This window comes from Narcine bancroftii, chromosome 2 (assembly GCF_036971445.1).
Source record: "Narcine bancroftii isolate sNarBan1 chromosome 2, sNarBan1.hap1, whole genome shotgun sequence".
NCBI classification, from domain to species: domain Eukaryota; kingdom Metazoa; phylum Chordata; class Chondrichthyes; order Torpediniformes; family Narcinidae; genus Narcine; species Narcine bancroftii.
The window spans coordinates 360232729-360255568 of NC_091470.1; the positions used below are offsets into that span (position 1 = coordinate 360232729).

Sequence of the window (22840 nt, forward strand, 5' to 3'; positions counted from 1 at the left end):
GTTGACCATGTGTAAATAACATTGCCCTGGAGAGTGATGTTGACCATATGTAAATAACATGGCCGTGGAGAGTGATGTTAACCATATGTGGGTTCAATTGTGTTTGACCAAAATGTGGTTTGAAAGTGATTTGAAAGGATATGAAGCAAAGGTAGGCAAATGGCACTATCCCTTTCCAACTTGTTTGTCATGAATGAGTTGGGCTTACGGTCCCTTTTCATGTTGCATGACTCTAAGACAAAGTAGAACAATACAAAGTTCTGTAGCAGTTGTGGAAAACTCTGTGCCCACATTTGGAGTGCTGACATTCCTTCTGGGCACAGTACTTCAGAGGATATGTGGAACAGCCTTGCTGAATGAAGCTGGAAGCCAAAGGGTTAAGCTATGAAAATGGTTTGTACAAAATAGGCATGTTCTTTTTGGTACAGAAGAGTAAAATGTCATGTAATTGAGTTATGGATGGTTAAAGTAAATAGTATCTTGGAGGAAATAACTTATTTCCTGTGGTAGGGAGAATCCAGAACAAGTGGTCATAACCATAAAACCTGAACACGAGTATGTATGGCTGAGAGAGCAGGCCACTTCACAAAGAATAGTTTTATTTCCTTCTACGCATACTCAAATTTTGCTTAAAATTAGTTCAACATAAGAATTTCAGTGCTCTGCTTGAGATTTTTGTGAGGTAGTGGTTTGTGTACACTCATTAGACATCAAATTGGCTGGTCAAATGAGCTCTTCCTGTTTACAAGATCTATATGAATGCATAATTTTCATTGCTGGACTCTCGTTAACATTTCCTCCTGTATGACTTACAAAGATGTTCATTATGCAATAAAACCCTATTTATCCTGAATTCAAGCAACCGGCAAAAAAAATCACTGAAAATAAATAGGTTAAAAAAATCTGAAGTTTAAAATTGGTGTGCCTCACCGTTAGTTCAACAATCACGCAATAAGCAACCTGAAAATTCACTTATCTGGCATCTACCAATCTACACAGGTACACAATCCTTTATCCGGACATCTAAAATCTGGAAAGCTCCAAAATCTGGCAAGTGGGGAGAGAGTCGGCAGCGCAAGTCAGATGGGCGAGGGTGAGAGACCAGCAGCATGAATGGGGTGGGTGAGGGGGGGGGGGGAAGACCGGCAGCACGAGTCGGGCGGGCGAGGTGGGGGGGGGGACAGCAGAGCGACTGGAAGTGGGTGGGGGTGAATACGGCAGGACAATTTGGGTGGCTTAAATCTGGCTTTCTGAAATCTGTAAAAATGGTTCTGGATAAAGGATTGTGTACCTGTATGTGTGTGTATTATGAGGAATAAGGTATTGTCATGCAAGGTGTACCTGCGCGTGGGAAAACCTTCCTTTGTTATGTGGAATGTGACAACAGTAATTGGAGAAAAAGGCAGGAACTCGAACAATATAAAAGTCGGGCTTTATCCCTAATAAACCAGAGCTTAACCTGACCACGCTTGTGATTGTCGTTTCATATATACACACACACACATATTATCATCCAGCCAAAATGTTGCCTCTCATTCTAATTTGTAAAGATTCTGGTCATGAATGCAAGTTCATGTATTTTGAGGGTATATTATTTTTGAAAATAAACTGGCTATATATAACTGCAAAACTTTGCTGTGAAAACTTGTTAGCTTGTGTTTAATATATTGATTTCTCTCCACATCACAGTTTATGCGTTGGCAGACCGGAAGTTGGCAGTCCTGCAGATTCGATCACCAATTATTCAGGTATTCAGAGTTACAAAACAGAGAAGGTTGTGTCTGTCTTTGCCTCATTAAATCTGTTGAAATTTAAATGGAACTGTTCACCAAATAGGGCCATGAAGCACTCAGGATGATGCAATTGATCAGAAAATTAGTTTTGATTCAGAAATCTTGTATTAGTACTGTATATACTGAATTATACATTTCATCAATGCATTTAACAAGTTGTGATTAATCTTGTTACAGTTTTCTGTGAACAACCTTTTTTGTCAATCCAAGTTGGCTGAGTGACCTGGTCTTTATGGAAAATTTAATGTACTGCTTTTTATAGGGGAAACAGCGCTCATTCCGACAGCAGCTCCTTTCGTGGATTAAAGAAAGTGAATTCAGTAGAGTTGTAGTCCTGTCTAGCACCTATGCACATCACCGAGTTGACCAGCAGCTCCTTGGGTAAGTTTGGCATCAATCATAACGTTTGACCTATAAGAATGCTAAAATTAATCTTTCAGAAGTTCACAGTGGATGAACAGTATCCTGAGCCAAGGAGCTCTGTTGTAATCTAAGCAAGGCCTGTGGCACATGCCTGGATCCTGAAGCAGTGGAGATAAATAAAACATCAGGTGGCACTCGTTCATACCCAATCATAAGTTCTACAGTGTGTCCATTTCAACAAAACTAGCCCCATTTGCCTCTGTTCACCGCATACCTCTTTAAATTTTTTCAATCCATGTACCCGTCCAAAAATCTTTTGAGTGTTACAATTGTCACTTCTTCTGGCAGCTCATTTCATAATCTCACCACCTATAGATGACACTTTCCTTATTCTAATAGATCCTCATTTCAAAGTATCATCTTCCAAAAGCATGAGCTACGATATTCCGAATTTCAATCTCTTTAATCCAATAAATCCCACTCTGTGACTCCAGCTTTATGTAGCTTTAATTAAGTTGATAAAACAATAGCTCTCTTAAAAAGATAGGCACAGAATCAACTAAGAGTTAAAAAAACACAAGGATTAAACCTTTACCTCACCCTCTGTTTTGCCTTAAATCTATGCTCCCTAGTTTTAGATTCTCTTGTCCTGCATCTAATCTATGCCCCTCATGATTTTATAAATTGTCCCCTCTTGAACTCCCAAATTCCCAGCCTATCCAGTCTCTTATAAATCAAGTTTACCTGTCCCAGTAACATTCCTGTGAATTTTTTAGTTACCTTTCCAACCTCGTGATGTCTTTCCTAGAGTTTGGTGACCAAAACTGTACAATATTCCAAGTGCATCTCTCCAATGTCTTGCACAGTTGTATATGGTTTTGCTTCTGTACTCAATGCCCTGACCAATGAAGGGAAGCTTACCATATATCTTCTTCACCACCATGTATATTGCCATGGTGCTTTCATGGAACTATTGTAATGGAGTAGATAAATATTGGGAGAATTTGGTAAAATTAGAGAAGGTTACATACATACACACATTTTAAAACAGATCTTATTTGAAATACTGAAGAATTCATATTCATTGGACTGTACAGAAACTATGGAGAATGCTATGCACATTTCACAAGTAGGTGCTAATTGAAATGATGTCATAAAATTAATAGACTATTATTTTGGACTGGGGACACTTTGGCTGATTACAAGGCTTCTGACTTTTCTACAAAGTGCTAACAGAAAGGTCACACCTGGGTTTTATTTACCTAAAACCTGTGGTTTGCTAAAGAAGGTTGGGGTTTTGTGGCAAGTGAGAGTCACATGGGCTTTCTAGCAGTCTCAGTTGGAGAGAGAGAGAGAGAGAGGTGAAACAAGCTCTCTCAGCTAGTGTGTGTGACATTGAAAGACAGCTGAAACAAGCAGGAGAAGCTTGTTAGAAACAGAAAGCTCCAGAGCAGATGGCTGGAAGTGCTATCTGCCTGATGTTTCTCTTGGAATAAGTAGAACAGAAGGGAACTCTGTGGTAGCCTGAAAGAAAGAGGTTATCATTTGGAGAACCCTAATGGGGCAAGTTTAATCAGCAAGACATTGAGGTGACTAATGGTGATAGCTCAGTTGTGGAAATCCTGGAACAACAAATCTCTCTTTGCAAACCCTACAAGAATCTTCCTGAGCGGTAAAACATTTACCTTTCAAGCACCAAAGCCTGGTGAACTTTATACATGTTAAATTCTGTGCACAGTATAAGAATTGCCTGCATCCAGTGAACTTGGAAGAATGAGAAGTGAGATTGAACTGTGAACCAAAGAACTTTTCTTAAATTTACACACACACATCATGCACGTGCGTTTAGAATTAGAAGGGGATTAATTTGGGTTAGTTAAGTTAATAGAGATAATTAGTTTGATTCTGTTTTCATGTTTAAAGTTAATTAAAAACAACTTTTGTTTAAATAACCCTGTGTTGTAGTGCATATCTATTGCTGCTGGATTTTGGAGTTCTCTGGGCTCATAACACTATGTAGATGCATCTCTTTGTCCATCAACAATTCCTCGGGCCTGACCATTTGATGTGCAAGCCCTGCCCTGGTTTAACCTACCAAAATGCAATGCCTCATACGTTAAATTTAATCACCCATGTCTTGGCCCACTTTCCCAATTCATATAGACCCTGTTGTAATCTGGATAACCTTCACAGTCCACTATATAGCAAACTTACTCACCATGTCAGCCAAGACGTTAATATCGATGAGAAACAATAATGGACTTAGCACTGATTCCCTACAGCACACCACAGGTCACATGTCTCCAGTCTGAGCAACATTCATAACCTTCCTCTTATCTCCTACCATCAAACCAATTCTGTATATAACTGGCTGGCTCACTTTCGATTTCATGCAATATGACCTTCCTGACCAGCCTACCATGTCAAAAGCCTTGCTAAAGTCCATGTAGACAATGTTGACCACCCTGATTTCATCAATCTTCTTGATCACCACTTAAAAATACTCAATATGTGCGATGTGATTTCCCATACACAATCCCCTCCAGTAACTCGTCCTTGACATGAATCTCACCAGCCTCTGGTTTCCTGGCTTATCTTTGTGGTAATTGTTTATCTAAAGGTTCAACATTAAAGGATCCAGTCTTTCAGCACCTCTCCCGAGTTTAACGATGGTACAAATATCTCCTCCAGGGCTCCTGAATTTTTATGGGATGTTTCTCATAAAATCTGAGGATATATTTGATTAGGCCCTACTATCTTTCTGCACCTTAAGACCTCCAACATCTCTTTTGTTATGTGGACGTTCTTCAAGATTTAATTCCCTATCTTCTTTAGTTTCCATGTCTTTCTCCACAGTAAATATAGATGAGAAAAGATTTGGACCTTGCCTATCTCCTGTGGCTCCAGACAAAAACCTTGTTGATCTTTAGGGGATAATATTGGTTCCCTGATCACTCTTTTGCCTTTAATAGACTTGTAGAATCTCTCGTTAAACTTATCTGCCAGAACCATCTCATACCCTTTCCTTATTTCCCTCTTAAGAGAACTCTTACATTCTCTATACTGCTCAAAGGACTTGCTTGATTTCAATTATCCATCACTAACACCTGCCTCCTTTTTCTTGACCAGATCTTCAACATCTCTCGTCATCCAGGGTTCCTTAATCTTGCCATCCTTTCCTTCAATATAACAGGATCATGCTTTCCCTGAACTCTCCCTATCCATCTTTTCATAGCTCCCACTTGTCAGACCCTCCTTTACCTGCAAATAGCCTTGCCCAATCAATCTTTGCAGATTCCTGTCCAATTCTATAAAATCAGATTTAAAAGTTATTGATTTGTGGGTTGGAAACTGGATTGAAATAGCAATATTGGAGCATCTGCTTGTAGTTTTAATTTCTTTTTTTAATGATCATTTTTAACTCTGGGCTAATATGACAACAATCAATAGTTTTTATTTTTTTTGTACTGATGCTTTTTACAAACAGGATATAAAAATACGTAATGCTGGATTCAAAATGTCAAAAAACCCAAACGTGTAATACACTGATATCCTTTTATTATTTAAAAAAAATTAAAAATTCATCTGCACACATAATAAACACTGACCTAAGGCTCAACATCAACATTATTTTTCTACCACTGATGCTGTCTGGCCTACTGAGTTTCTCCAGCATATTGTTCAGCTTCACAAGGATGTCGCCGGAACTGGAGAAGCTTGACCAACAAGACACTGGATGGGCTAGAACTATTGTCCCGAGTGTGTTGGAGGCTGAACGGTAACTTGTAGAGGGGTATGGATTGGGCAGATAGTGATTTTCCCAGGGTAGGGGAGTCTAAAACTAGAAGCCATAGAGTTAAGGTGAAAGGGAAATGATTTAAAAGGGCAGGTTTTTACACCTGGACAGTGGGTATATGAAACTAGTGCAAGAGTCGGGTACAATTACATGTTAAAAGACATCGTGAATAGGGAAGGTTTGGAGGGACATGAGGCAAATTGAATTTGGTCATCATGTATAAGTTGGGCAAGCGTCAGCTCTGTATGTGACTATGAATTAATAAACAATGGAATGAACAAAAGACTTGGTAACCATAGTTTTACCAGATTATTGTAAAATTTGGTTCACAACATCCTTCTAGGAAGAATATATTTAATCTTTACTTGATCTGACTTAAATGTGTCTCCAAACTTGCTAGTGTGTGACTTGTAATTGCTTTCACAATTCAGGGACAGTAAACAATGGCATTGCCATTGATATTATTACCTTGTGAAATTTTTTTATTTTAAATTTATCCTTGTTATCAATGCCATATAACCATAAAACAATTACAGCCCAGAAACAGGCCAGTTCGGCCCTTCTAGTCCATGCTGAATACCTTCTCTCACCTAGTCCCATTGACCAGCACACAGCCCATTACCTTCCATACCTCTCTCTCGTCCATATATCTATCCAACTTTACCTTAACTATTAAAATCAAACCCGCATCCACTTCGGCTGGAAGCTTATTTCACACTCCCACCACCCTCTGAGTGAAGAAATTCCCTCTCGTGTTTCCCCTATCCTTTTCCCCCTTGAATCTCAATCCATGTCCTCTTGTTTGAATCTCCCCCACTCTCAATGGAAAAAAGTCTATTCATATTTACTCTATCTGCCCCCCTCATAATTTTTAATACCTCTATTAAATCACCCCTCAATCTTCTATGCTCCAGGGAATAAAGTCCTAGCCTTTTAACCTTTAATAATAACTCAAACCCTGAAACCCAGGCAACATTCTTGTAAATCTCCTCTGCACTCTCTATTTTGTTTATATTCTTCTTAAAATTTTGCAAACAAAACTGGACACAATATTCCAAATTTGGCCTTACCAATGCCAACTTCATCATGACATCCCAACTCCTGTACTCAATACCCTGATTTATGAAGGCCAACATTCCAAAAGCTTTCTTCACCATCCTATCCACATGTGACTCCACTTTCAGGGAATTATGTACTAGAATTCCTAAATCTCTTTGTCCTACTATAATCCTCAACTCTCGACCGTTTAACATGTATGATCTTTGCTGATTAGTCCTACCAAAATGTAGCACCTCACACTTATCAGTATTAAGCTCCATCTGCCATCTTTCTGCCCACTTTTATTTGACCTATATCCCACTGCAAGCTTTGAAAACCTTCCTCACTGTCCACAACACCACCAATCTTAGTATCATCTGCATATTTACTAATCCAATTTACCACCCTATCATCCAGATCATAAATATATATGACAAACTGCAATGGACTCAGTACCGATCCTGAGGTACTCCACTAGTGTCACCGGCCTCCAATATGACAAACAATTTTCCACCACTACTCTCTGGCATCTCCCATCCAACGATTATTGAATCAATTTCACTACTTCAACATTAATATGTAATAACTGAACCTTCCTAACTAACCTCTTATGTAGAATCTTGTCGGAGGCCTTACTAAAGTTCATATAGTCAACATCCACAGCCTTCCCTTCATCAACCTTCTTGGTAATCTCCTTGAAAAATTCTATAAGCTTTGTTAAACATGATCTACTGCACACAAAACCATGTTGACTACTCCTAATCATTCCCTGCCTATCCAAATAATTGTATATTCCATCTCTAAAAACACTCTCCATTAATTTACCTACCACCAACATCAGACTCACAGGCCTATAATTACCCGGTTTACTTTTAGAGCCTTTTTTAAACCGTGAAACTACCCTCTATTCCTCTGGCACTCTCCCGTGGCTAATGACATTTTAAATATTTTTGTCCGAGCCCTGCTAATTCTACATTAATCTCCCTCAAAATCCGAGGGAGTATCTTGTCAGGGCGCGGAGATTTATCCACCTTTATTCTCTTTAAAATAGCCTCCTCATTAATCTGTATATTTTCCATGCCCTCACTACTAGTTTTCCTAACTTCACCTGACTCAATATTCTTTTCCTTAGTGAATACTGAAGTGAATACGGGCAGTGAGACTGCTGAATGACAGCTAAAACAACTCTCTGTGACTCTACTCTACAATTGCAGTACATTTGGAAAGTAGTGGTATCATCGCTCAGAGTCAGCATGGTTTTGTGAAGGGGATATCATGTCTGACAAATCTAATAAGAGTTTTTTGAGGATGTAATGAGTAGAGTGGATAGGGGAGAAACAGTGGATGTGGTATATCTGGACTTTAGTATGGCGTTTGATAAGGTTCCGCACAGAAGACTAGCGTATAAACTTAAAGAGCATGGTATAGGTGGTATAGTATTAAGGTGGATAGAGAATTGGTTGAGGGACAGGAAGCAAAGAGTAGGAATAAATGGGTTCTTTTCCGAATGGCAGCCATTGACTAGTGGAGTACCGCAGGGCTCAGTGCTGGGGCCACAGTTGTTTATGATATATATCAATGACTTAGATGTGGGAATAGATAGCAGTATCTCAAAATTTGCAGACGATACGAAGGTAGGTGGCATGGTTAGCTGTGTGAAGGATGCTAGGAGAGTGCAGGGTGATTTGGACAAGTTAGGCAAGTGGGCAGATGCAATATAATGTGGATAAATGCGAGGTTATCCACTTTGGAGGAAAGACCAGGAAGGAGGACTATTATCTAAATGGAATCTGTTTAGGAAAAGGGGAGAAGCAGCGAGACTTGGGTGTTGCTATGCATCAGTCATTGAAAGTGGGCCTGCAGGTGCAGCAGGCGGCGAGGAGGGCGAATGGTATGTTGGTGTTCATAGCGAGAGGATTTGAGATCCTGCTGCAGCTGGACAGGGCCTTCGTGAGACCACACTTGGAGTACTGTGTGCAGTTTTGGCCTCCTTATCTGAGGAAGGACATCCTCTCCATGGAGGGGGTGCAGAGAAGGTTCACTAGCCTGATACCAGGGATGGAGGGACTTGCATATGAAGAAAAGTTGGATAAATTCTCTAGAATTTAGAAGATTGAGGGGGGATCTTATAGAAACTTTAAAAATTCTTAAGGGTTTAGACAGACTAGATGCAGGAAGTTTGTTTCCAATGCTGGGAAAAACTAGAACCAGGGGCCATAGTTTAAGGATAAGGAGGAATTTTTTTAGGACTGAGATGAGGAAAAATTTCTTCTCTGAGAGTGGTAAATGTGTGGAATTCTTTGCCCCAGGAAGTAGTTGAGGCCGATTCCCTGTCAATATTTAAGTGTAGGTTAGATTTGGCCCTTGTGGCCAAGGGGATTAGGGGGTATGGAGAGAAGGCAGGAACCGGGTACTGATCAGCCATGATCATAATGAATGGTGGTGTAGGCTTGAAGGGCTAAATGGCCTCCTCCTACACCTATTTTCTATGTTTCTAGGAACATTTATTTTAATATATGTTCTGTGTTTATGTATTGTTTGTGTGTGTGTTATGTCTGTCTGTGTGTTTTGCACTGTGGGCCAAAGAATGCTGTTTCGTCAGGTTGCATTGGTACAATCGGATGATAAATAAACTTGAACTTATAACACTTGTACAATATTTAAAGACAGCTGGCACGGGATTGCTTCTTAAATCATATCAAAAATCAATGTGAAATTTAAAATGCTGTCAAGTATATTAGAATTGAAAGCGAGTCTTCCAGTATCCACAAAGGGAAAAATCAAGAATTAGTTTGATGACCTTGTGTTAGAAGTGGGAAAAGTTAGAAGGCAGAACAAGCTGTACGTTGCAGCAATCTAAGGGGCAGAAGACAAAAAGGAAAGTCTCTGATCGGGTAGAAAGGAATGAACATTTCAGAACCTGTTCTATCTTTGCAGCCCTCCTCTACGATATTTGGCAACTCCTGCACTACAGACTATTGTGGGAGAGAAATTTCAGACTCTCAAATGGAAAGAAATGGAAAAGGTAGCAGCTTTCCCAGGAATCAGTGATGTAGAAATGGAGCTCTCTATCCCAGGAGGAGGAATCACAAAATCACTCTATGCTGACAGGTAGGAAATGTATAAATTTGGTCACGCTGGAAAAAGTACCCACAGACTGAAGATCAAGTGTAGGTGTTACACTTGAAATGCTAAAATCTGGTACCTAAAGCATATTAGAACCAGAGGCGTTGAACTTAAACTGAAATTAAATTCCAAGTATGTAGCTGAACCTTGATCTTTTGTGGAATGAGCAGCTAAGCTGAAGTGGTGAATGTGGGCTCAGTTTTGACATTTAAGGAAAATTTGGAGGGTTATGGTTTGGGTGCTGATCTTGAACTTGAACTTATAACACTTGTACAATATTTAAAGACAGCTGGCACGGGATTGCTTCTTAAATCATATCAAAAATCAATGTGAAATTTAAAATGCTGTCAAGTATATTAGAATTGAAAGCGAGTCTTCCAGTATCCACAAAGGGAAAAATCAAGAATTAGTTTGATGACCTTGTGTTAGAAGTGGGAAAAGTTAGAAGGCAGAACAAGCTGTACGTTGCAGTTCAAGTTGGGCCGGAAAAATAATAGTTTGGCACAGACAAGCTGAGCTGGGCCAAAGCGCCTGTTTCTGTGCTGTGTGTTCTATGATTTGTGCTCCAGATAATGCAGTATTTTGGGTTGTTACGAGCTGTTGTGTAGTTTCTGACTTCAAAACTTGATCTGTAAAATTGTAAGTCACAAAATATTGCTCATTTAATTGCATTTTTGAGTGTTGTGCAGTTGAAAAACTACAAGTCTACTCCAGCTGGATTAGATATTCTCAATGCTCTGGATCTATTTACGTAGATCAGACCTTTTGAAGGAAACTGGGAGATTGGCCAGGAGGGTTAGGAGAGGTGAACAACAGCTTAATTGAAGCAATGTGTCTGCTTGCAAACAGAGGGAAGTTGTGAATTAAAAGAATATGATGAAAATTTTTCAAATAGAGAATTTAAGGCTGTCCTTCAGAGAGAAAGGTGGTCAAGATACCAGTTGGGGGCAAGGATGCCAGAGATGGGCAAGTAGATTTGTGGATGAAATAAAGAAATTACACAAGACCGTGAGAAGAGACAGGGGGCTGCTTGAAATTGAGTTTGGAAGAAGCTAGAGTTTATTGACACTGAAAAAGAAATTTCAGAGGCGATGACAAGAAGATGACTTGTAGAATGGTCAAAGATTTTTGATTCTTTGGAAAAATGTAATCCTGGCAGGAGGTAGAATACATAATAATGGAAAAGAGCACAACGTCTTTGTAGTCTGATTTAGCCTGAGGAATGAAGAGGAAATGTTTTTGTTAGGGAATTGGTGGGGGGGGGTCCTTCATCAATTATCAGAGATTTTGGCTCCTGCCGAGCAGGCAATTCTTATGAAGCCAAGTTGGAAAAAGTATGTTCAGCATGAATCCTGGTTTCTGAAATAAGCTCCCTTTTGGAGGTTTTGTTCAAAGGCTGCCTTGTTTAAATCTCCTCTGTGAGGATATTTTTCATTCCCAAGTTGAACAATTTAGGTGATACATTGGAGATTTCTGGTGGCTTTAGTGAATTCCTCACAATTAAACTTGGTTCAAACCTCCACCGTTGTTGGAGGTCAGGCTGAGTTGGGCACTTCTATGCTGGAACACCAGAGGGAGCACTTTGTTAACAAACTAGTTTTTTTGAGTGGTTGATAAATGCCAAAATTCTGTGTAAGTGAACATTGTTCCAAATAGCCTCTTGTCTAGGCCTCCTGAAATGGGGGTATTAATGATGATTAAAGGGCTGATTTTTATTTCTTGGGTATAATTTAAAAATTTACGGTAAAATGAACCATGATCACATCCTTCTATTAATTGTCTGGGCTTTTGTTTTGTAGTTGCTCGGAAGGAATCCCATTAGTTGTGCTACTCCTTTTCTGTTCCGAAGGGGATAACATTCCAGATGCGTTGAACCTCCTCAACTTCCTGAATGAGTGGCTTCAGTTAATAGAAAAAACAGTAAGTGGTAGAGCTGCAAGTTGCTTCATTATTTTTGTGTCAAGGAATATTTAAGTTTAAATAATTCTATTAACCTGGCATCCTATACGTACTGTAGTGATTTTAAATATTCTTCCACTAGCTTTTGTGCTCGGGGGCACTGGAGCCTGGGTCAGATCAACGTGAAGAGTTTTAATGGGTGATCTACTTTTGGTCTACTTTTCTTGTATCCCTTTAGTATCTACCCAGCACGATCTTTCCCACCCTCAAAAAGCAGGCCCTCTGCTAGTTGCTCTCCACTCAGCAGCAAGATGATAGAAGTGCATTTTATCAGCGCAGTTGGGCTTCAGATCTCACCGCAATGTGGGCAAATCACACACTGAGGAGCTGGATTCCAGAGGTGAAGTGGCAGTGACTAGCCATGGCATACAAGGAACTTTTGATAAAACAGAAATCTGTGGCTTCAAGGCAAAAAAAACTCCACTTGTGGAGTTACACCTTGCACAATAGAGAATGGTTGTTGGTGGTCAAGCATTTCAGCCCCAGGACATCACTGCAGGAGTTTGTAAATATTCTAAATTTAAATTTTAAATGTCTTCTTTGGCTTGGCTTCGCGGACAAAGATTTATGGAGGGGGTAAAAAGTCCACGTCAGCTGCAGGCTCGTTTGTGGCTGACAAGTCCGATGCGGGACAGGCAGACACGATTGCAGCGGTTGCAAGGGAAAATTGGTTGGTTGGGGTTGGGTGTTGGGTTTTTCCTCCTTTGCCTTTTGTCAGTGAGGTGGGCTCTGCGGTCTTCTTCAAAGGAGGTTGCTGCCCGCCAAACTGTGAGGCGCCAAGATGCACGGTTTGAGGCGTTATCAGCCCACTGGCGGTGGTCAATGTGGCAGGCACCAAGAGATTTCTTTAGGCAGTCCTTGTACCTTTTCTTTGGTGCACCTCTGTCACGGTGGCCAGTGGAGAGCTCGCCATATAACAGGATCTTGGGAAGGCGATGGTCCTCCATTCTGGAGACGTGACCCATCCAGCGCAGCTGGATCTTCAGCAGCGTGGACTCGATGCTGTCGACCTCTGCCATCTCGAGTACTTCGACGTTAGGGGTGTAAGCGCTCCAATGGATGTTGAGGATGGAGCGGAGACAACGCTGGTGGAAGCGTTCTAGGAGCCGTAGGTGGTGCCGGTAGAGGACCCATGATTCGGAGCCGAACAGGAGTGTGGGTATGACAACGGCTCTGTATACGCTTATCTTTGTGAGGTTTTTCAGTTGGTTGTTTTTCCAGACTCTTTTGTGTAGTCTTCCAAAGGCGCTATTTGCCTTGGCGAGTCTGTTGTCCATCTCATTGTCGATCCTTGCATCTGATGAAATGGTGCAGCCGAGATAGGTAAACTGGTTGACCGTTTTGAGTTTTGTGTGCCCGATGGAGATGTGGGGGGGCTGGTGGTCATGGTGGGGAGCTGGCTGATGGAGGACCTCAGTTTTCTTCAGGCTGACTTCCAGGCCAAACATTTTGGCAGTTTCCGCAAAGCAGGACGTCAAGTGCTGAAGAGCTGGCTCTGAATGGGCAACTAAAGCGGCATCATCTGCAAAGAGTAGTTCACGGACAAGTTTCTCTTGTGTCTTGGTGTGAGCTTGCAGGCGCCTCAGATTGAAGAGACTGCCATCCGTGCGGTACCGGATGTAAACAGCGTCTTCATTGTTGGGGTCTTTCATGGCTTGGTTCAGCATCATGCTGAAGAAGATTGAAAAGAGGGTTGGTGCGAGAACACAGCCTTGCTTCACGCCATTGTTAATGGAGAAGGGTTCAGAGAGCTCATTGCTGTATCTGACCCGACCTTGTTGGTTTTCGTGCAGTTGGATAATCATGTTGAGGAACTTTGGGGGACATCCGATGCGCTCTAGTATTTGCCAAAGCCCTTTCCTGCTCACGGTGTCGAAGGCTTTGGTGAGGTCAACAAAGGTGATGTAGAGTCCTTTGTTTTGTTCTCTGCACTTTTCTTGGAGCTGTCTGAGGGCAAAGACCATGTCAGTGGTTCCTCTGTTTGCGCGAAAGCCGCACTGTGATTCTGGGAGAATATTCTCGGCGACACTAGGTATTATTCTATTTAGTAGAATCCTAGCGAAGATTTTGCCTGCAATGGAGAGCAACGTGATTCCCCTGTAGTTTGAGCAGTCTGATTCTAAATATTCTAAATTTAAATTTTAAATGTAGATGTACAGCATAATAACAGGCTCTTCGAGCCCACAAGGCCGTGCCCTCCAAATACACAAATTAACCTACAAACCCCATATTTTTTGAGAGGAAACCACACAGACACAGGGAATATATACAAAATCCTTTCAGACAACGCCAGATTCAAACCCGTGTCACTGACTGTAAAAGCTTAGCACAAACCGCTGCACTAAACGTGATGCCGTACAGCATCATGGATCAACCACACTCATCTGCTTGAATGACTTTTCTTTCATTTGGATCGTCACTGATAATAGTGTAATAGTTAATTCCATTTTCAACTCTAGCAAGTGAAGCTAGTTATGGCTGCACACAGCTAGAGAGAAACAATCTTAATAGCTTGACTGACAAGACTCAAATAACATTGTCCATACATAAGTGCCAAACAATGGCCACCTTCCCATCTAACCTACCTTTAGCTGTGTTCAACCAAGCCAACTTCAAGAGCATGCTACCAAAATACTCCCAGCACGTCTCGCATACCACCAAAGGTACCACGCTCCCTCGACCACTGCCACACATAGATCAATAATGCCTATCGTTCTATCCTGTGCCATCACTGGCAAATCCAACTATCGGGGTATACTTCTCAAACATGGGTAAAAACACCCTACACATAAATGACGTATATATATTATTGGTAGAGCTGCTATATGTCTGTTACTTTTGTGTCACGGAATATTTAAACTTAAATGATTCTATTAACATAACATCACGCGGGTGCCAATGTGAATTATAAATATTCTACCACGAGATTTTGTGCTTTGGAGCCTGGGGCAGATCAGCTATTCAAAATAAATAGTGATCCAAAATAAATATAAAATAATTTATGGGTTTTTCGGCTTGTTCAACAGTCTCACTGCCTCAGGGAAGAAGCTATTTCTCAGCCTGGCAGTCCTGGTTTTTATAGTCCTGTACCACTTCCTTGAAGGTAGTATCTCAAAGGACTTCAGTGATTCTAAGCCCTCTTCTAGCATCACTCCCTGTAGAGGGAAGGGAGATCCCAGTGATCTCAGCAGTTTTATCACCCGCTGTACTAACCTCCCACCTGATGCTTTACAGCTACCATCCCACACTATGATGCAGGCCACCAGGACACTCTCTATTGTTCTCCTGTAGAATGTTGTTAGGATGGTGGCCGGTAGCCTTGCCTCCTCAATCTCCTTAGGAAGTGTAAGCCCTGCTGGCCCTTCCTGATGATTGAGGAGGTGCGGTGGGTCCAAGATAGGTCATCCTTTAAATAGATGCTAAGAAAATTCTTGAGTGTAAGATCATGCACCTACTAGATTCAAGGACAGTTTCTTTTCCTTTATTATTAGACGCCTGAACAAATCTCACAGCAGTAAAATAATGTTGCCTTTGCTCTATTCTAACTAACCTCTAATTCTAACAATGCCAACGTACTGAGGTTCCAGAGGCCAGTGAGTTTGTGGAACAAGCTGCCAAAGGCAGGGGTAGAGGCGAAAAGAAATTGAGTTGGGTAAATGACTAGGAAACATTTAGAAGGATACGGACAAAACAAAACACAGACAAATAGAGCAGTTCAGATAGACAAACTAGTTACAAGTTACAACTTCTCTCTTGGAAGTACTACTGTTCTGGTCTTGAGTGATATTTTTAGGGTGATTTTGCTTCTTATTAAGGCTCCTAGAACGCTTCCACCAGCGTTGTCTCCGCTCCATCCTCAACATCCATTGGAGCGCTTTCATCCCTAACGTCGAAGTACTCGAGATGGCAGAGGTCGACAGCATCGAGTCCACGCTGCTGAAGATCCAGCTGCGCTGGATGGGTCACGTCTCCAGAATGGAGGACCATCGCCTTCCCAAGATCGTGTTATATGGCGAGCTCTCCACTGGCCACTGTGACAGAGGTGCACCAAAGAAAAGGTACAAGGACTGCCTAAAGAAATCTCTTGGTGCCTGCCACATTGACCACCGCCAGTGGGCTGATAACGCCTCAAACCGTGCATCTTGGCGCCTCACAGTTTGGCGGGCAGCAACCTCCTTTGAAGAAGACCGCAGAGCCCACCTCACTGACAAAAGGCAAAGGAGGAAAAACCCAACACCCAACCCCAACCAACCAATTTTCCCCTGCAGCCGCTGCAACCGTGTCTGCCTGTCCCGCATCGGACTTGTCAGCCACAAACGAGCCTGCAGCTGACGTGGACTTTTAACCCCTCCATAAATCTTCGTCCGCGAAGCCAAGCCAAAGAAGAAGATGAAAGTACAATCTGTGTACTGGGTAGATTAACATTAAAAGCACTTTATAACCATAACTATATAACAATTACAGTACGGAAACAGGCCACCTCGGCCCCTCTAGTCCACACCGATTTAAGTGATCTCCTCCAGTCCCACCTACCTGCTCCCTGTTCATAACCCTCCAACTCCCTCACATCCATGCACTTATCCAACCTTCTCTTAAATGACAAAATTGACCCTTCTGCAACCACTTCTTCTGAAAGTCATTCCACTCAGCCGCCACTCTCTGAGTGAAGAAGCTTCCTCTCAAGTTACTTATAAACCTTTTCCCCCTAACCCTTAATTCATGACCCCTCGTTCCAATCTCACCTACGCTCAAGGGGAAGAGCTTATTCACATCTATTCTGTCTATCCCCCTCATAATTTTAAATACCTCTCTCAAATCCCCCTCAACCTTCTATGTTCCAATGAATAAAGACCTAGTCAACTCAATCTTTCTTTGTATTCTATTGTTACAAGCCCAGAGGATCCCAAAACCCAGCAGCAATAGATATTCACCAAGACAAATGGTTACTTAAACAAAAGTTGCTTTTAATTATCTTTAAACATGCAAACGGAATCACAGTTTAACTTATCAAAATTGACTTAACTAACCTAACTTAATCCATTTCTAATTCTAAGCGCATGTGTATGTACTGTATGTGTAAGTTCAGAAAAGTTCTTTGGTTCACAGTCCAATCTCACTTCTCATTACTCCAAGTTCACTGGTTGCAGGCAATTCTTAGACTGTGCACAGAATTTAACATTTATGAAGTTCACCAGGCTTTGGTGCTTGAAAGGTAACCGCTCAGGAAGGTTCTTGTCGGTTTTCAGAGAGAGATTTGTTGTACACTGAACACCCACAACTGATTCTGTTTTAATCAGCCATTTCAGTGTCTCGCCAAAGAAACTTTGTCTACAAGCCTTCTCTATTTGTTGAGCCTTCTCTTTGCTGTTCTCTATATGGACCCCTTTCCCTAACCATACTAGTTTAAAGCCCCTTTAGTAGCCCTAGCAAATGTCCCCGCCAGGATCCTGGTCCCTCTGGGATTCACATGCAACCCGACCATTCAGTAGAGGTTCCACCTCGCCCAAAAAAGATCCCAGTGATCCAAGATCACCCTTCAGCCATGCATTCATCCTCCACCTGATACTATTCTTGCCTTCACTATCGCATGGCACAGAGATAGCCCCCTTTGTGGTCCTTCTTTTTCACTCCCTACCTAACTCCCTATATTCATTTTTTAGGACCACTTCATTCTTCCTCCCTATGTCGTTGGTATCGACATGTACCACGTCCTCTGGCTCATTACCCTCCCCCCCTTAGGATGTCATGGACACAAGAAGTTACATCCCGGACCCTGGCATCAAGGAGGCAAACCTCCATCCGGTTTCCTTTATCGTATCCACAGAATCCCCTATCTGTCCTCCTGACCATTGAATCCCCTATAACTATTGCCCTCCTGGCATGGATAAGTTAGGCTGAAGGGCCTGCTTGATTGCAATCAAACTTTGGGGGCGAAGGAAACTAGGAGCTTCTGGAGGAAGCCACCTGTACCCCAAAGTCTTTCCAGGATGCCAAGGGCACAAGTCAAGGCTGCAACAGCTTATTCTCCATTTGCCAGGTTGAGAGTAGCTCCAGGAAGCCTGATAACATTTGCATCCCTTGTACATAATTTGGAGCTCTCGACCCATTAAAGTGGTGTTCCTCTTTGAGGGCAATTATTGATGGTCTCCACAGCAATATCCACAAGCTGAGAAATGAATAATAAACCATGACTTGTATCATTAATAATCCAGATATTCACACACTAATCATCTTCACATCCATTCTATCCAGCCCTTTCAATAGTCCATTCTTTTTGATGAGATATCCCCTTATCTTTCTGAACTCCAGTGAGTACAACCCTCTCCTATCCTTTTAAATGTCCCTTTTGTACCAGCCTCTACCACCACCCCTAACAATGCAATCTAGGCACCCACCACTTCAAAATAAAAAATAACTTCTGATGTCTCCCTTTAACTTGCATTCACACACCTTGCTATTAAATGCTGTCTGGCCACCCTATCTATGCTGCTCATAATCTTATATACTTCTATTAAGGCATCTTTCATCCTTTGTTGTGGGTTAAGATAAAGCCCTAGTTCTGTCAGCTTTGCTTCATAAGACCTGTTGTTCAATTCAAACAAATGTCCTAGTAAATATCCTCTGCACTCTCTCTAAAGTTTTTACATCCTTCCTGCAATGAGCTGATGAGAAATGAACACCATACTCCAAGTGTGTCCGAACCAGAGTTTTATAGAGCTGCAACAATACCACGTGGCTCTTCAATTTAGTCCCCCAACTAATGAAGGCCAGCATACCATGCACCTTCTTAACAATCCTATCAACTTGGATGACAACTTCTAGAGATCCAAGGTCCCTCTGTTCCTTCACACTGTAAAGAATTCTGCCTTAACCACATACTTCAAGTTCAACCATCTAAAGTACATCACTTCATTTATAACCATATAAATATTTACAGTACGGAACTTATGACCCCTTGTTCCAATCTCCCCTACCCTCAGGGGAAAGAGCTTATTCACATCTACTCTATCTATTTCCTTCATAATTTTAAATACTTCTATCAAATCCCCTCTCAACCTTCTACGCTCCAATTAATAAAGTCCCAGTCTACTTAATCTTTCTCTGTATTCAAGATACTGGAATCCAGGCAACATTTTCATAAACTTTCTTTGCATCCTCTCAACCTTATTTATATCCTTCTTATAATTTGGAGACCAGAACTGCACATAGTACTCCAAACTTGGCCTCAACAATGCCTTAAACAGTCCCCCCCCCCCCCCCCCCAGCTCCTATATTCTATGCTATGATTTATAAAGGCCAGTATACCAAAAGCCTTCTTCACCACTCTATATGGGAATCCACCTTCAAAGAGCACTGAACCCCTATTCCAAGATCCCTCTGCATTCCTCAATGCCCTCCCCTTCACTGAATACGACCAATTTTGGTTATTCCTCCCAAAATGAAGCACCTCTCACTTATCTACATTAAACTCCATCTGCCACATTTCAGCCCACCTTTCCAAACAGCCCAAATCCTTCTGTAGTCCATGAAAACCCTCCTCACTATCCACAACTCTCCCTATTTTTATATCGTCCGCATATTTACCCAATTTACCACCCCATCATCCAAATCATTAATATAAATGACGAACAACAAAGGACCCAATACCAAACCCTGAGGCACACCGCTGATCACTGGCCTCCATCGTGTCAGACAGTTGTCCACCATGACTCTTTGGTGCCTATCTTTCAGCCACCGTTGAGCCCATCTGACTATCTCTATATTAATCCCTAGAGACTGAACCTTCCTCACTAACATTTCATGTGGAACCTTATCGAAAGCCTTACTAAAATCCAAATAGACTACATCAACTGCTCTACCTTCATCAACCTTTCTGGTCACCTCTTCAAAATATTCAACAAGATTTGCCAAGCACGACTTGCCCCTCACAACCCCATGTTGGGTGTCCCTGATCAATCCCTGCCTTTCCAGATATTTATACATAATATCCCTAAGAATTCCTTCCATTAATTTCCCCACCACCGATGTCAAACTTACTGGTCAATAATTGCTTAGCCTACACCTTGCGCCCTTTTTACACAACGGAACCACGTTTGCAACCTGCCAATCCCACAGCACATCTTTGGCTTGGCTTCGCGGACGAAGATTTATGGAGGGGGAAATGTCCACGTCAGCTGCAGGCTCGTTTGTAGCTGACAAGTCCGATGTGGGACAGGCAGGCACGGTTGCAGGGGAAAATTAGTTGGTTGGGGTTGGGTTTTTCCTCCTTTGCCTTTTGTCAGTGAGGTGGGCCCTGCAGTCTTCTTCAAAGGAGGTTGTTGCCCGCCAAACTGTGAGGCGACAAGATGCACGGTTTGAGGCGATATCAGCCCACTGGTGGTGGTCAATGTGGCAGGCACCAAGAGATTTCTTTAGGCAGTCCTTGTACCTCTTCTTTGGTGCACCTCTGACACGATGGCCAGTGGAGAGCTCGCCATATAACACAATCTTGGGAAGGCGATGGTTCTCCATTCTGGAGACATGACCTACCCAGCGCAGTTGGAACCTTTGAAAATTCACCTTCAGAATCTCCGCTCTTTCCTCCCTATATTGAATTCCCATCTCCCGCTTATCAACCCAATTCTGCATCCTGTCTATTTCCTGTTGTAACCTAGGACAACCTCCCACACTATCCACATCTTCAACTTGTACTATCAGCAAAATTACTGACCCACTCCTTCACTTCACTGCCCAATTTATTTATAAAAATCACAAAGATTGGGGGGTCCCAGAAAAGATCCCTGTGGGACACCACCAATCGCTAACCTCCAAGCTGAAAACATTCCATCCACTACTACCCTCTTCTACAAGCAGCCAATTCTGCATCCAAGCAGCTAAGTTTCTATAGATCCTATGCCTCATGACTCTCTGAATGACCTACCATGAGGAACCTTGTCAAACGCCTTACTAAAATCCATATACACAACCATCTGTCGTCAATTTTGTTTTTTACTTCAACATACACCACATTAACTGCCTTATCTTCATCAATTTGTCACCGCCTTGAAAAATTCAATTAGCCTTGTGAGGCACAACTTGCCCATATACTGACTATCTCTGAGAAGACTCTGCTTCGCAAAATGCCCGTAAGAATCCACTTCAATAGTCTTCCCAACATTGACATAAGGCACACTAGTCTATAATTCCCAGGATTCTCTCTCTTGCCCTTCTTAAACAAGGGAAACTACATCTGCCATTCTCCAATCCTCTGGTACCTCTTGTGTGGTCAGGGTAGATACAAAAAACATCATCCCAGCAATCTTTTCCTCACTTCCTATCATAACCTGGGACATATCTCATCTGGTCCTGGGGACTTATCTTTCCAAATATTTTCAAGAAGATCCAGCTTGATAAACTGCAGCACATTAACCTGTTCTACAAAGACCAAGGTTCTTTTCCCTGGTGAACACAAAAGCAAAGTATTCATTTATGATTTCCCCCCCCCCCCCCCCCCCCCCCACTATCACCTCTGCCACCAGGCATGTTTCCCATGTAAAAATATGCAGAATTAAGGGTATTTTCTTTCAGCCATGTAGTCAACAACTGATTTTTTTTATTTCCCAAGCAATGCCGGGTAGCCTGCTAGTAAAAAAAATATTTTATATTACAGCAAATGAAAACAAGGCATTTATTTCAATGGTCTGTGGCCCCTGGGGAGGCAGTAGGACTCACATTGAGAATGGCTTGATTAGAGGAAGGTTTAAAGGTCACTCAAGCCAAAGACTCCAGGTCTTGTATTTGCCACACACGGTGAATGCTCCACTTTAGCTTTCCTTCCTTTTATTGGCTCCAGTTAATTATCAGCACTTTTTTAAAGCATTCCCCTCTCGTTCACTCTCACACCAACTCACACCACTGGAAAAGTAATTCCGAGAACTTTGTGGACGGTTTAGAGCATGGACGGCCAAACATGCTTAACGCAAAAGCCACATACGAGAAACTTCAGACATAAATAAATATTACCTACACATTTTTACTCTTACATGCACATTTTGTTTCAAACATTTTCTCTAAATATTAAGAAATACTTGTACTTAATACAGGTCGAGTATCCCTTATCCAAAATTCTGGCAATGTGCCTAAATCCAAAATTTTTTGAGCGCCAACATGACACCACAAGTGGATGCCAGTTTGCTACTGACCATCCATCAGAATTTCTAGTGTTTAGTGCTGCATTTATCTTCTTTTGTAAACAAAGATAAAGGTTTTTTTTAGAAGTACAAAACATTATTCACATTATTAAACACATTATTCCAAAATCTGAAACACTTCTGGTCCCATGCATTTCGGATAAGGGGTACTTGACCTGTAATATGTATTAATGTATGTAGTTTTTAAACTTCTAATTTTTAATAGTTTCACTAATCAAAAAGCACACATACCTTGTATATGTGTGTAGTAGTTGAATTTTGTAGACCAATTTGTAGGGTAAAATTTAGGGGGTTGACTATTGCGATGCAGTAAGTACCTGCACGGTTTGGGACATCAGGACCGTGGATGGGTGGCCTGGGCCTTGGTGATAGTCCGCGGTCGGGATGTCGGGAGCTCTGGTGGGCAGGCGACTAGGTGAGAGTCCACAGCCAGGGGGTCGGTAGCTTGGATGGGTGGGTGGCCAGGGACTAAGCAAGAGTCCATCCCGACTGCAAACACTCGCCTAGGTTCTGGCCACCCTCCTATCTGAGCTCCTGACACCTCAACTGTGAACCCTTGCCTAGTCCCCGACCAC

General features: G+C 41.9%; 2 protein-coding genes across 2 annotated transcripts in view; one reads left to right on the forward strand and one right to left on the reverse strand.

The window, feature by feature from the left end:
• psmg2 (proteasome (prosome, macropain) assembly chaperone 2) overlaps positions 1-22840 on the forward strand; it is a 43727-nt gene that overhangs the window by 18881 nt on the left and 2006 nt on the right. The window contains exons 3-6 of the mRNA XM_069922465.1: positions 1690-1748; positions 2056-2174; positions 9928-10101; positions 11916-12036. Coding sequence (XP_069778566.1) covers positions 1690-1748; positions 2056-2174; positions 9928-10101; positions 11916-12036 — 473 coding nt within the window. The remainder of the gene's footprint in view (positions 1-1689; positions 1749-2055; positions 2175-9927; positions 10102-11915; positions 12037-22840) is intronic.
• ldlrad4a (low density lipoprotein receptor class A domain containing 4a) overlaps positions 1945-22840 on the reverse strand; it is a 339264-nt gene continuing 318368 nt past the window's right edge. The window contains exon 7 of the mRNA XM_069922456.1: positions 1945-2204. The gene's annotated coding sequence lies outside the window, so the exon portion shown is untranslated. The remainder of the gene's footprint in view (positions 2205-22840) is intronic.